The sequence below is a fragment of the Rhea americana genome, unplaced genomic scaffold (assembly GCF_003343005.1).
Source record: "Rhea americana isolate MKP2758 unplaced genomic scaffold, rheAme1 scaffold_573, whole genome shotgun sequence".
NCBI classification, from domain to species: Eukaryota; Metazoa; Chordata; class Aves; order Rheiformes; family Rheidae; genus Rhea; species Rhea americana.
The window spans coordinates 49,331-64,483 of record NW_028186727.1 but is presented as its reverse complement, the minus strand read 5'-3'; the positions used below and the strand labels follow the sequence as shown (position 1 = coordinate 64,483).

General features: G+C 58.1%; 1 protein-coding gene across 1 annotated transcript in view; it reads right to left on the bottom strand.

The window, feature by feature from the left end:
• Nucleotides 1–3,899: 3,899 nt before the first annotated feature.
• Nucleotides 3,900–15,153, bottom strand: part of VAX2 (ventral anterior homeobox 2) — a 30,497-nt gene continuing 19,243 nt past the window's right edge. Inside the window, exon 4 of the mRNA XM_085319177.1 lies at nucleotides 3,900–4,562. Coding sequence (XP_085175303.1) covers nucleotides 4,066–4,562 — 497 coding nt within the window. The 3' untranslated portion in view covers nucleotides 3,900–4,065. The remainder of the gene's footprint in view (nucleotides 4,563–15,153) is intronic.

Below are 15,153 nucleotides of genomic sequence, written 5' to 3'. Positions count from 1 at the left end.
GGGGTGAGGGTGCCCCGATGTCGGGATGCCCAGAGGTGGGAGTGCCTGGGGTGGGGGTGCCTCGGAGGTGGGGGTGCTCTGGGAATGGGGGTGCCCCGATGTCAGGGTGCTCCAGGGATAGGGGTGCCTCGAGGGGGGTGGGATTAGGGGCAGGGGTAGAGCCGGGGTGGGCACCCGGCAGGGGACCGGCGGCAGCGGCCCCAGCGACACGCCTGCGAGGCTGCAGCGCACGCAGGGCCGGGGGCCGGGAGCCGCCTGCGCGCAGGTGCTTGCGCCTGGGCGAGGGGCGCACGGCGCTTTTTTCCTCCAGGAATTTTCTTCCGTGCCCGTGGCTGCCACAGCGGCGACGCTGAGCCACCCTTGGGGCTGCACGCGGTGAGCAGCGGTTATTTTACGGGTGTATTTTATTGCCGCTGATGAGGTCAGAGGAGAGCAGGGAACGACGGCGCCCAACGTGCTTCCTTTTAAAGCCACCCCAGCGCCGGGAAGGTTACTGATACCGTGAAATCTGCGGCAGCGCTGCCGCGGGGTCGGCTCCCRAAAACGATGCAAGAGGAGGCAGGCAGGAGGCAGGACATAACTTTTATTAACCATAAGAAACCATGAGAAATCACATCGTTCACTGAAGTTTTACATACGGTATTTCGGGGAGGGCGGGCGGGGGGGTTTCTGGCCACCTTGACGAGTCGGGCTGCACGTCCGGGAGCTGAGCAGCACCGCGCCGGGCTGCTCTGCGAGGAGAGACTTGGGGCAGGTCTCGGGGGAGCCTCTGCGAAAGCAGCGTTGGGGCCCCGGCGGGCGCCYGGCGCTTGCCGTTCCCCTTCGCCGCCTCTCCTTCCTCGCCGTTAAGCGACKGGACGGGGGGAGGGAGGCAGGAGCAGGCGTCTCCGGCTTTGGGGGCTCTTTGGAGAGTAAAAGCGGCTCTTCCCGTCTCAGAAGCGACCCCAAATCTCTCCCGGCCTCGAAGGGTGCGGGGAGGTCACTTCTTCTTCTCTGAACTGGACCAAGCTTCCTCTCACCGGAGACCGAGCTGGGAGAACAGGGCTCAGATATCCTCGGATATCCGGCTTGTCCCAGCCGGCTCCCGGGCTCTCACGGCGGGGGGGGAGGTGGATGCTGCAGGGAAACAGGAGAAACCAAAGCAAAACGAGAGCGCGGAGGGYGATTTGCAGTGAATCCTACCTGTAGGCAGGTTTTTCCCTGCCTCCAGGTGCAAGAAAAGAGTTTCCCTGGAGCGGGACGGTTCGCGGTGGCTTCCCACGGCTTTGCTGCTCTCGCCCGCCGCAGGTCGGAAATGCTCCCGGGGGGTACGGCTGCCCGGGAGCCCGTCTGCACGTCTCGGCTTCCTCTGCACACGAACTCTGCAGACCAGGGAGGGTGACGAATGGCAATATAAATATAAATATAAATATAAATTCAGCGAGGAGGGGAAGGGAGCGGATTTCCATCCTGTCAGAATCCAAAACCTCAGTCGAAAATGTCCTCACGACGCCAAGCTCTGCAGCCTGTGCCGGTGGAGACGGGGTCGGGGCGAGAGCGAGGCCGGAGGGAGGAGCGGGAGCGCGGACGCTTCGCTGCCGGAGCCCCCGTCCCGGCTCGGCCAGGGCATTCCTGCGGATATCACCCTTCGGGAAAGCCGGAGCTGCAAGGCCGCCGCTGACCTCTGGAGCCTCGGGCAAACCCCGCGTCCTGCCTCAGTTTCCCCGCCTGCGGCGTCGGGCCGGAGAAGCCTCCCGAGCTCAGCAGAGCCGCGCGAGACACGGCCGCTCGCTCCCGTAAAGTGCTCCAGAAGTGATACGATCGATAAATACTATTTCATAGAAACACTTCATTTAAAACAAAACAAAACAAAAAATCACRGAAACCTTTTTATAAAATCATTTATTTTAAATACTTCCCTGCAAAGCAGCRGGAGGGGCTGGCCGCTCCGGCTGAGGGCTGTGTCCTCCCTGGGGGCCCGGGGAGAAGCGGCAGTCCGCGGCGGGGAGCAACGCTGGGGCTCCCCGCACGCGCCAACCCGAACCCGGCTCGGCCGCAGGCTCTGGAAACCCCACGACTCGCCCCAGTGTTGCCCAGCAGTAATTAATATTATTATTATTACTCCGCACGGAGCCCCAGAGCAGCGGGAGGCTGCAGGAGYCCCGGTCGGCACCACGGCCCCTTGGCAGAGGTTTGCTTTACCCCAGAGCTGGGCCTTTCCAGGAGGCTTCTTGTATCRCTTTCATTTCTTTCTCCCCATCTTCCCAAAATAACATATTTKTTCTGAGAAAAAACAGAATGCGAAGATCTTTTAAAGCCAGTTTTTTGTTCCGCATTTACAAGCCTGACTCTGCTTCCAGCTTCCATTTTTCCTCCTTTTTTTCTTTTGCCCTGGAAAAAGCCCCGGGGAGTTTCGCCCAAAGCAGACGCTGAGCGTGAGCTTGCCTGGGTTGGCCAGCGGCCGCTGCCCCCTCCGCAGCCCTGCAGACCGCCCCGGCGGCGGGCAGCGACGCGGCCGCACGTCCCCGCCGCCGCCGCGCACCGGAGCCCGGGCACTGCACGCACCCCGGCTCGTCCCCGGCGCCTTGCTGAGAGAGAAGGCGTCCCGCTGCTGGCCCCCGCCGGGCCAGGAGGTCCCTGCGCTCTGGCTTGGCCCCTTCCTGCCAGGCCTGCAGTCTGGGGGTGCGCGCCAGGGAGGAGGAGCCTCTTGGCAGCATCTGGGAGCTCCCAGAGCTGGGAGGTAGCTCAGGGCATCGCTCCTGGTCCTGCCAAGGCGATGGCACCGCAGGGTGTCCCGCCAAGGTGACACCACCAGAGCRTATCCCAGCAAGGCAATGACACTGCAGGACATCCCACCCAGGCGATGCCGCTGCAGCGTGTCCCACCAAGGGGACACCACCGCAGAGTGTTCCACCAAGGCAACGCCACCGTAGAGCATTTTGCCCGGGTGATGCTACCAGAGCATCCTACCCAGGTGATGCTCACACGGCATTGGGGCCAGGCACTGCCCGGGACAAATCCCCCTGCAGACCCGAGAGGGGCCCCGGGCTGCCCCTCTCTGCAAGGGTTGCCTCATGCAATGCCGCGCCGTGCRCTGCCCGGGGGGCTCCAAGCCACCTTCAGCCTTGCAGGGCTTGCTCCCCCAGAGGCCCTCTGGCCACCCACGAGCCGTGCCCTGCACAAGAGCCGCCTAGCCCAGCACATCAAAGGCTGAACCCTGCCCACCAGAAAGCCACCACTAGCTGTGGCCTTGGTCACGCTCTGGGACTGTGGGAATAGCAGCAGAACAGTACCTGAGACTGCCCAAGGTCTTTGGAGCCTGATCCTGACAACGAAGTCAGTAGGGGCTCAGCACCTCACAGGATTAAACGCTAGATCTGCAAGGGGAAGGAAGCAAGAGGAGCATGGCTGCTAGACCAGCGCTCGGGATGGTGCTGGGGGTGCTAAGAGCTCACGTGTCCGCACCCCTCAGCGGGGTTTCCCTGCGGGGGGCAGGAGGACAGGCATGCCCTAGCTCTCCATGAGGAGGGGGCGCCCACAGAGGAGGCTGAAGGCTCCTCCAGCATCAGCAAAGGCTCTGTCAGGGCTTGGAGAGCCCAGCCCAGCCCGCGCAGCCCTGCACCGGGGCAGCGCAGGCTGGAGAGGCGGCGTGAGGGTGGGAGAGGCGCCCCATCACTCCACGCAGTCACCCAGTTTTATAAACTCAGCCTGAAAAGGTGGTTTGGATCCTAATGACCAAACATGGAGGAGTGCAAGAAACCTCTCCCAAGTCAGGGCTGCTCCGCTCTCAGGCCACTGAGGGCTGATGCTCCTGGTGAGGGGGGGCCGAAACGACCATTAGCACCATCACCTACGCCCAGATTGCGTATGCCCTGCCCCAGGCTGGCGGTCCGGGGGGGACCACACGGCCCGTGGCAGATGGGACCTTCTGCCACCGGGACGCTCCAAAACCACCTCAGCCGTAACGCAGAGCCCTTGGAGGGGGGGGGGACCGAGGAGGCGCGACTTGCCCGAGGGGAGTGTGTGCGGGAGAGAGGCGGGGAGCAGGGGAGGGGGGCACGATCTCTTTTGACACTTGTTTTTTATTTAAGGGCTCGGCTTCTTGCTGGGTATCGAAGTGTCTTTCCTTTCCAGCCGCGTGTAAGGCTCAAAAGCGGAGCTGCCCAGTCCGTAAGCGCTGGGTAATTCGTGCAGGCTCCCCAGCAGCGGCCCGCCGAAGCACAGCGGGGCGGCGGGCAGCCGCGGCGAGGAGGACGAAGCCAGCGACGGGACCTGCAGGCTGAAGGCTCCCGTCCCGGGGGGGCTGCCGCCGCCGCCGCCGAGCCCCGGCGAGGTGGCGCCCGGCGTGGCTAAGCCGGCTCCGTTCCCGGCAGGACTCCCAATGGGATTCGCGCTCGGAGAGAGGAGGTTGGGAGGGGCCGGGACGGATAAAAGTCTGCCTTGCTCCAGGAGCCGGAGGATGTTACAGGTGGCGAAGGATTCGGAGGTGGAGGTGGAGCGTTTCTCAGAGTCCCTGCTCTGGTCCTTCTTCTGCTTGGTGCGCCGGTTCTGGAACCAGACCTTGACCTGGGGCAGGGAAAGAGGGGGCAAGGAGGAGCAGTGGGACGGGGCAGGAGGGAAAGACAGGCGTGGATGGAAAGAGAGCACAACGGGGGATTAGCGAAAGAGAAACAAGAACCAGGAGAGCGTGAGAGATATAAGAGAGAGAGAGAGAGACGTATTAAAATAAACGCCCAAGTGCGGACCCATCCGCCGCCCCGTGGCTATGGAGCTGCCAGCGCCGCTGCCATTTCCAAGGAAGTAGTCCATTTCTGGAAGGGCAGAAGCCGCCTCTGGGGTCTCCAGCAGCGGGGCTGCGGGAGGGCCGGGGTGACGGATGTGCCCCTGGGGCCGCTCTCCTAACCTGCGCTGGTCCCCGGSTCCACCACCAGCCCAGCGAGGGCTGGGCTCCCCTTCGCCGCCTGGCAGCCTGTGCTGCCAGCAGGCCCTGGAAAAACAGATGGGGCCCAGGAGCCCGAGCTGTCCCGTTGCTGCATGGATCAGCTCCTGTGCTGCTGCACGCTCTCCTGGGTGCGCTGCGCTATGGGACATGCTGGACTTCCCTCTGCGAGTGGTCTTTAAACSAAGGTTTTGTCTTCTCCTACGAGCCCTTCCCTTGCTGGCCCATGGTGCAGGGCAGCTGGGGGGGTCCCTGACCTTGCTGTTGTGCAGGGGGACACTTTGGGGACTGGACAGTCTCTGCTGACCCCAAGATCTCTGAAGAGATAGAGCAGCTTTGCAGGCCCAGACCCAGCGGRGCATCTGGGGAGACATCTCCAAGCTCCATCTGCCTCTAGCCCAACWAAGGAGCGAGGGGCCCCCATGGGACCCTCCTGCTCCAAAACTGCAGACTCAGGCTGTGAATGGCCCGGGCAAGACGTCTTCCCCGTCTCCAGCCGTGCATCCCTCTGAGGCACGCGGCAGCCCTGTGCATGGGGCTCATGTAGGACTCAGTGTCCGACCCAGGGCTGCCTCTGGCATCCCCTAACCTGTCCCTTCCTGGAAGATCAGAGGTGTAGGAGAGACAGAGAGAGAGATGCAAGGGACAGAGAGACAGAGAGAGAGAGATGGATGGTAGGGGAAGGACATGAATGGGAAGATACTCCGATTAGACTGGTGGCAGAAGGGGGTGGCGCATGCATRGATGAAGAGCCAAACATTGGGCCTTGAACACGTGAGTAAATCCTAGCACATCAACACAAGGTTTGCCCCCGTTCGCTCTGAGGCCAGCGGGGTCTCCAACTCATGCAAGTCATTGAAAAATCATTCCAGCAGGACAGTCAATCGCTGACGCAGCCCTCACGCATCCCCCAGCACAATAGACCCACAGTACAGAGCTAATGGACCGTGGGGGTGGAGGAGGTCTCAGCCCCCCGGCCCCTTTCTGGGGTCATAAGAGTGGAGCCGACATCTCAGCGACGTCAGATTCAGGCTCGAGGATGCTCAGGGAGGAGCAGCCGCCCTGGGAGAGCTGCACRGGGCTCGCAGCACCCTGCTCCCGGGAGCCGGGTGATGAGGAGCCGGGACGAGGAGGGGTGTCCCCACAGCTCCTCCACACCCCAGCCTGATGGGCAAGGAGACTCCCAGAAAACTGGGCTGGAAGGGATCACCCTGTTGCTGAGTTTCTGGGTCCAGATGTTTCTGTGTCAAGTCTGCAAACCGGGGAGGAAAAAAAAAAAAAAAAAAAAAAAAAAAAAAAAGGCTGTTTTGTTTTATACCTTCAGACAAGCCCATGGTCTTTAGCATGAGAGACCAAGCAGCCCCCAAAGTGGGCCATGCCCTAGGGGAGAGCAGAAGGATGCCAGGACACCTCTTATGTTGGAGCACAGCTGTCTAGAAACACCCAAATCATCAGATTAATTGTGCATTTTTCTAGGGTTGGGGAGACGCCAGGACCACGGGGCTGAGCTGACATCCCACATCCTAAATGGATGCAGGAAGCACGAAGCGGACGGCTGGGGAGAAGCTGTTCCCCGACCAACACACTGTTTGCTGCTCTGCTGAAGGCTACTTTGAGATAGAGCCAGAGTCTGCAGCCACCGTTAACCACAGAAGTCACTGCCAGCCAAGCGAGAGGCACACGGCAACGTCTGGAAACCCCACAGCTCTGTCTTGTGCCCCAGACAGGTCTTGTGACACACGTACTTTCGCAGCTCCAAGGATGCTTATCTAAATGCAGCGAGCTGCAAGGAGCTTCCCCCAGCCAACATGCAGCGGAGCGTCCAGCAATCCCCCCGTCCTGCAGCCGTGTCTCCAAGCCGTGCTGGGCCCCCTCCCGCCTGCAATAGCGTCTCTCTGTGCTCAGAAATGGTGTGGACCATGCAGAGCTCACCAGAGGCCCATCGCCCAAGTTCTGCTCCCAGGGAAGGGTCTGGCTCCCGCACGGTGCCCCCCACACCACCGCGACCTCCCGGGGCGAGGGGCAGCAAGGCCCCGGTGAGCTGCTGTGGGGTTTCACCAGCTCCATCTCCCACAAACCCATCTCACGCAGACAGCAGGACTAACAGGACTCGCACAGAGCTGCACAACCCTGTGTCGTTACCCAACTCTTAACGAAGACTCCATGCAGAAACACACTCTTTATTCGAAAAAAAGTAGCCCCCAGGCTAGTCCCACCCATGCGACCCTATATATAAGACCCCATATGACCAACAACTCAAAAATACCATTAACATGCTAATATCTTTGAGGAATAGGAATTTTTTCCCAGGGGAAAAAGAAAGGCACTTCTCAGCCTTGCTTGTCTTTGCCCCATATGTTACGCAGTCGGACTGATTCACCGCCGCTCTGTTACCCTTGAAGACRGCAAGATGGAGCAATGCAGCTACAGGCACCTACCGACCGGCACCATCTGCCCCGGATTTTTGGACAGCCTAAAGCCAAGGGATTTCAACAGGGATGCTCGCACGTCCTCGGTGCCTCACCTGGGACAGCGGCACACTGCCGCTCCAAGGAAATTGTTGGCGACGTAGCAAAATGCAGGGCRGCAAATTCAAAAGTCAAAATCTGTGAGATTAAGTTATTGGCCTGGAAGTGAGCAGAGTCCACTGCTTGGCTGCAAACTGCTCTTAAAATACATCTCTTAATTCTGCCAGAAATCAGCTGCGCTCTGCCTCTAACCTGGGCTAGCTGGGACTCTGCTCTCGTGGTCCTCTGCTTGGACGTGTGCCCGGGTGCACAAGGCTCTGCACCTGTGATCAGGCCCCAAACCTGCATTTTTGTGAACTTTTTTTTTAGAAAACACTTGCCAGCAGACCATAAAACCTGGGCTGTGGAAGAGCTGCTGGCTGCCAACAGCCTGAGCGCAGCTGGTTTTCACTGCTGCCCCTTGGGGTGGACGCAGCCTCAGCGGGCTGCAGACCACGTCGCTGGGCAGCAGGACAGGCAAGGGTCTTCCCAGGGYCATGCAGCTTGTGGCAGCCAAGGAGGAGGAATAAACAGCACGCAAGGGAAGAGAATGTCCTAATCCRGTCTGGTTTGGCACAGGGACCTCTGACTTTACCCACTAAAGCTGGTCTCCAAAGGGGCAACGCAGCAACTCACTAAGGGAAAAATTTGCTTCCCCCAGCAGATAAAGTCTGAGCTTCATCATACAAACAAGGCCTGAGCTACTGCAAAAGGTAGCAGTCATCTGTTCTTCAGARCTACAGGGACAGGACATGAGGTGATGAGCTTAAATGCAGCAAAGGAGAGGAGATGAAATGTAGATAGATGCATTTCACTGGCCAGGACAGGCTGCTAGTGCTGGAGCAGCATTCCCACCCTCCCAGGTCTTTCAGACCAAGCTCAACAGACACTTGTCAAGAAGGCACAAGCATTTTTCTCCTGCCTTGATGTCCCACCCCAAGGTTTCCTGCTGGTCCCAGAAAGGCAGGAGCCTCAGGCTGGACATAGTTCCACTTGGGGAGCCAAACAAACAGGTAAGCAAGGATACACATTTCTCCATGTAAAGATGTAAAAGGGGCCTTTACTGAGGCTCAGACACTGCCTGGAGTCTGACACCATTCTTAGAGAAGTCTTTGCTCTATCAAACCTCTGATGGGCCGTCCATGCAGCCACCAGCTTGAGAAGATGCTCGGGGGATGTGTCGTCTGAAGTCAGAAATCAGTGAGTTGCCATACTCACTTACTTCAGAGTAACCTCTGCTACCCGAGCAGAGGCACGACCCCGCTATGGTACCTCCAGAAGGGTGAGAAGAGCCATCAGAGATCAGAGCGACCAGTGTGCCGCACTCCTTGACGAGAAGCTTGCCTGAGAGAAGCACACACCCCTGCCAACCCTATCRGAGTTCACTGGAAAAATGGCAGCACGAGATCAGCGGGGCTCCCCCGAGGCATCTGCCAGTCTCAGGGAGCGTAGACACTGCAGTGCCCCCTCCACAGATGCCTCGTTGGGTCCCTCTGCCTTAAGGAGCTCATTGGGTTCTTCACTCCCACTGCTCCTGCTGGGAGACTGTCCTGGGACCGGCCCCTTCCAGAGGGCAGGTGCCTCCTCATCCCCAGTCTGAATATACTCCTGTCTCACTCTACTTTTGACAGGGTTGTCTGATACTATTGATAATGGCTGTATCTCCATTTTTAGTTTATAGATCAGAAACTTTCCATGGACCTCTTTCTAGACCTTTCTTCCAGTGTCCTGAGCTCTTCTGTGAGGTTCTCCCTTCCCCAACCCATCTCTGTGAGTCTTCTCTGAGCCCATCACCGTTGCATACCACGGTCCAAGCTGAACATGCTATGTTAGATAAGGTTTCCTCATGCTTCATAGACTGGCATGAGCTCTCCCCTCTCTGTACTGTTGACAAATCAGATGAGCAGTATCGCATTTGCCTTCATGGCTAAAGTTCATATTCAGATTGTCATTAATTAGTAGATCTATGTCCTTTTCACCCTCCATTATGCTCAAGCACTCAGTTTCTATCATTTGAAATGTAAATAAGATCAGCCAGATATGATCCTTGACAACTCCATGAGCAATTTCCCTCCAGCTGTTTCTTCATCTTTCAGCMATCTCCTTCACCATTTCCCCTCTATTACAATCCGTTCTCCGTATTGCAAGTTCTTCAGTCATCTTTTTSCTTCAATTTCATTCATAACTCCTCATCAGCCACCATAGCTAATGCTTTGTCATGGTCTAGTTTGACGAAATTGGCTTCATTTCCTTCTCCAAAAAAGTAGCTTTCATCCTCACCCAAGTGACCAGGTGAACTGGTGCAAGCCGGTGATGTGGCCGTGACACCTTTCCCCAGTCTGATCTGGAGGAAGGGCAGCGCAAGCCATGCTGGCGCCTCACTGAGGGGCACCGCTGTGTAATCCAGCATCTAGATCCACTGCGATGAGGCACTACAGCCCYGCAACGTTTTACTTCTAGGTTACTGCCCTGATAAGATRTGGTAATAACTGAAGAGGTTTTCCRAGGAAACCAATCACCCCAAGTTTCCTGCCAGACCAGGGRGAAGAAAGTGAGACAAATGACACTTTCCCTAGGAATGGAAAGGCCAATTTACAGTCAACGCTGATAGGACTGGAGGGACATCTGAAACAGCTGGCTGGAGAGGACAAGAATGGGGAGAAGACTCCTCATCTCAGGAGGATCCTCRGAAAGAGGCCAAGGCTCCTGCAGGCTGCAAGGCCTCTATCTGGAGCTGTCTGCGACCTGGGACCACACAGGACACGTCGTGTCTGCATGACCACAGCCCGCTGTGATATCAGCTCCCTGTGCTGCTGGCTGGAGAGATTTCAGGAAGCCAAGTATGTGAGCTAAGGTCCCCCGGGGACCCAAACAAGCCTTTTGTTTGTTTTTTTCCTATTGGTAACTTCTTTTAATAAACTTCGCAATCCTGTGCTTTGCTTGCATGAAGTATTTATCATGTAACCTTGTATTGCTGTAAGCATCATTTCCTGGCATATGGCCTCTCCTAAGATGGTCTGTCTCCTTCGGGGGCACCGAACCACTGTATCGAGAAAATTCACTTATTTTTAAAGACCTGGTGATCCCAGCATGAGACAAGCAGCTCTTCCGAGCTAAAACACACAGCTTGGCAAGCACGGCTGCGGGTGAATCATCATGCAGTAGCAGATGAACGACAGGCACCTATAGGAGGTCTATTCYATACCTTTATCAATAGTGTGGAAGAGCAGTATAAGCTCGTGGTTTGTAAAATTTGAAGACAGTTTCTGGAATAAGAAAGTGGAAAAACCTGATGGGGATGCATCAGTGAAACTGAGACTTGGATTACACAGACAAATAACACGCACTTGAATGTGACTGAATACGAGGGCATGTGAGGTCATGCATCCACCAGAAAAGGAAGGTGACTCTCGGAGGATGGGGAGGAGGCAAGCTAGATAAAGGAGATGTCTCTGAAAGCCCTAGGAGACACGACATGCAAGAAACCTGGCAAGAGCTCGCAGTATGATGCTAAAGCTGTGAGGATAAGCATGACCTACAAGTTTATAAATCCATATGGGTGCATAAACAAGGAGTCCTGGAGCTGGATATTCATGATACTATGACAAGGTCCAGCATCCACTTCCCTGTAAAGACAGTCATCAGCTAAAAAGAACTTGGGACAAAACCCTTTGGGTGTTTTGGGGTCTGGGAAATCTGCTTTTCTCAGTCTCTGTCGCACGAGAGGAGATTGCTAACAGTAGAGGACCTCTTATCGAAGTAGGCAAAGGCAAGACGTGATCCCTGGGCTGAAGCTAGGCAGACTCAAACGGGAAAAGAAAAGTGCCTGTCGATGACATGGAGGAGAATTGCCCAGAAGATCGCCATTCCTGAGGAAGAAGCATGCTCACCTCACATTAAGCTGTTCAGTTAGTACGCAAAGTTTTAGAGRAAGAGATGCCCTGGCTAAAAGCCTGATGAGCTGGTCAGAATGGTCTATCTGCCTTTCAAATCCTTTACAGTCCTCAGAGTGCGTTAAAAAATACCAGCAACATTTCACTGACCACCCATAGCTGCAGGTCCCAGACACCCTATTTTTGACACCCCCCCATAGGATTTTCTTTCCACACCCTCCTTTCATCACATCCGAAACTGAAGACGCGTGTGCTTTGGAGCAAGGTCCATCTCCTCCTTACTGGTGGAGATGTTCCTCCAGGAATGCACACACAGAGACAGCTGACAAACTCACTGGTACTGATCTGATCCGTACCACGTTCCTCCATGGTCCTGGGCCGAGTTTAGAGGTCCAGCCCAGGACCTCTTCAGGTTTGCATTGTGACTTTCCTACACAAGCTCAAATCCTGTTAATCAGGCATCCTGACTGGCTGAGAACCATGACCCCCRCTTTAACCAGCCTCTGCCTGGAGATCTTTGAACATCACCCCAAAAAATGCCAAACCATGGCTAGAACATAAAATTGGACTGTCATCAAAAACAGTATCAGAAGAGCCTCTGAGAAACCATCTAGTCTTCCCCCCCTTCTCAAGGCTGGACTGGTTTTGCATAACCTGCCCCTGAAACATTGGAGCAGCCGGGGCTCTGCACTCAGCCACCTCGTCCTCGAGGGGCTCGGTCCGGGCACGGACCCTTCCCGCCCACGCGCCCGTCCAGCCCAGCGCTCTCAGCCTCCGGCAGCGCCGCCTCCTCCCCCCTCAAATGCCAGRGCTGCACTGTCTCTCCTACCAAACGGTCTTGTCCTCGTACTTCACCTGAGCCCTGCTGCTGCGGTTTACGTGCACCGTGTCCTCGGGGACAGGCAGGACGGCTCGTTCCCTTCCCCTCCGCAGCAGAATCGCTGCTGCTCTGCAGACCGGGCTCCCGTCCTCCCTCGGCCCGCCCGTCTCGAGGCCGGGCTGAACAGCTCCAGGCCCTCCAGCCGCTCCTCAAATGTCACGTTAGCTACATCTCCGATCGCTTCCCTGGCTCCCCGCTCGAGAGGGAGGCAGGGGAGCAGTGTGCTCAGTGTCACCGGCCCCCGTCGCAAGGAGAAAACAATTCCAAATGTCACCCAGTGTCTGAAATTTTTCCAGCTCCGCTACGGGGATGTTCTGCCAAGTCCCCGGCCGTCCACCCGCCCGGCTGTCCGCTGGCAGCGGGACGGGCGCTGCCGAGCCAACCTCCCCGCGAGCCCARCCGGGCTCCAACATCTGCGTTCGCGCCCGGCTTTGTGCGTGTCCCGCGACTGCGCCTGCGCCAGCACGTGCCGCCCTGCGCTGACCGTCCTAAAACATCCCAATCCCCCGCGCGCAGCCGGCGGGGCACGAGCCCCACGGCGCGCGGAGCGCCGCAGCTCCGCGTGCAGGCAGCCGCTGCCCCCTTCCCGAGGCCTCTCCGGGGAACCGGCGTTCCCGGGTAGGAGCGGATGCTTTTTGGGGCGCTGCCCCTCCTCGTGTGCACACGCCTGCACACGCGCGTGTGCACACACGCACGCCGGCCCACGCGCTCTCCTGCAGGCAAACGCGTTCCCCCGTGTTGCGTGCGCTCTCACGTGCACCGCCACGTGTGCGCTCACAGCAGCGCGTATGCACGCACACATCCCCCCCGCCCCAGCCGAAAAAGCAGTGTGTATTCCAGCAGCGCAGGAGTGCAAGTGCACGCACACGCTCCCCTCCGCTCCATTTGCTCTCCCGCACGCTCGCGCAGCCCGTCCTCCTCCCGCCAGCCCGCCCCAGCGGGAAGGTCCCCGAAGGCCGGAGCCGCGCGGGCATCCGGACCGGCCGGGGAGGTGCCCCTGGGCCCCGGCGTCGCCAGGCGGGGACAGACCGACCGGCCTTTCCTGACGCCGTTGATTATTTAACAGCCCTGCCCAGGGCTTGCACTACTGCACACTGGGAACTGCACTGCTGCACACCGGGAACCGCACTATTGCACACTGGGAACCGCACTACTGCACACCAGGAACCTCACTATTGCACACCAGGAACCGCACTATTGCACACTGGGAACTGCACTATTGCACACCAGGAACCACACTACTGCACACCAGGAACCGCACTATTGCACACTGGGAACCGCACTACTGCACACCAGGAATCGCACTATTGCATGCCAGAAACYGCACTATTGCACACCAGGAACCTCACTATTGCATGCCAGGAACCGCACTATTGCACACTGGGAATCACACTACTGCACACTGGGAACTGCACTATTGCTTGCCAGGAACTGTACTATTGCACACCAGGAATCGCACTATTGCTTGCTGGGAACTGTACTATTGCACACTGGGAATCACACTACTGCACACCGGGAACTGCACTATTGCTTGCCGGGAACTGTACTATTGCACACCAGGAATCGCACTATTGCATGCCAGAAACCGCACTATTGCACACYGGGAACCGCACTATTGCACACCAGGTGCTGCACTATTGCACACTGGGAATGCCACTGTTGCACATCAGGAACCACACTATGGCACACTGGGAACCGCACTATTGCACACTGGGAGCCACATTATTGCACGCTGGGAATTGCACTACTGCACACCAGGAAYCGCACTATTCACAGCTCCYGGACAAGGCCATTTTCCTAACCGGCGCTGGCTGCTCAGGGATTAGGGCTCAGCTGACACCCACCACAGCCCCTGGCGCCGCAGCCCCATTGCCGTCTCCTCGCACCGCTCCCATCCTCCTCCTCCTCCTGCCTCCAGTGAGGCCAGCATCCCGCCGGCTGCGGGGGAGGTGGAGGCAGCGCGGGGCCTCGCCGCTGCGCAAGCCACCGGCTTGTTTCCCCGAGGAAAGGGGCTTTATACCAGCGCAGCAGAGCAGCGGGGAGAGGCTCTGCAGGCTCCCTGCCAGTGCCCGGCGGGACCCTCCGCTCATCCAAAACGCAAGGCAGAAACCTGTCCTTGGCTTCGCTTTTGCTCTGCAATTCGGGACTGTTTTCTGCAACCTCGCAGGATGCCGCAACGCAGCAGCCGGCCCGTCGCAAAGGGCGGCGAGCTGGTGCCGGGCTGGGCCGGATCGTGCAGGCATCCGGCCCGCGGAGCGCTGCAACCGCCCTGCTCCCGGCTCCCGCAAAGGCCGYGCGACGCTTCCGTCAAAAACACCGGCGTTTCCGTGAGCACCGTGCAGGAGGCGACACAGAGCCCGGAACAGCTCACGATACAAATCACAATGAAATATTTCACATTTGCTTAAATTAAACTTTTTGCTTAGTGCTAATTGCTTTCTAAATRGGAGACGTTATCCCCAGACCGGACGTTTTCTACGCTTGGTCAGGGTCCTTCCTTCTATGGGGCGTTGCAGTTTCCAGCTCCAAACTGAGAATTTCGTAGAAACCAGAAGGTTTGCAAAGGAGAACGTTTTGCAAAACGTCTCCAAAAAAGAAAAAAACCTTGCATTTTCGCACGCGGCGCCGTTTCGGGGAATGATTGATTCGCAGCCGGCTGTGCTTTTCGTCCCCCGTGATGAACGCGCCTGGCCTCGCACGCCCCAACCGCCCCCGCGCCGAGTCTCACCGGCCACGGTGGGACTCAGGGGGGTCCCGGCTCCAGGCGCCGGTGGGCTCCCGCGGACCGGCCGCGCTCTCCGGGGGTCCCGTCACTTCCCCCTGCCCAGAAACGGGGCTGCCCGGCCCTTTCCGCTGCTCGGCGAGGTGGCCGCAAGCAAGGTGTCAGCAAGAAGCCAGCGCCYCTACGCCCGAGCGCGCTCCGGTTGGACCGGCTCCCGGAAACGCTTTGGAAAA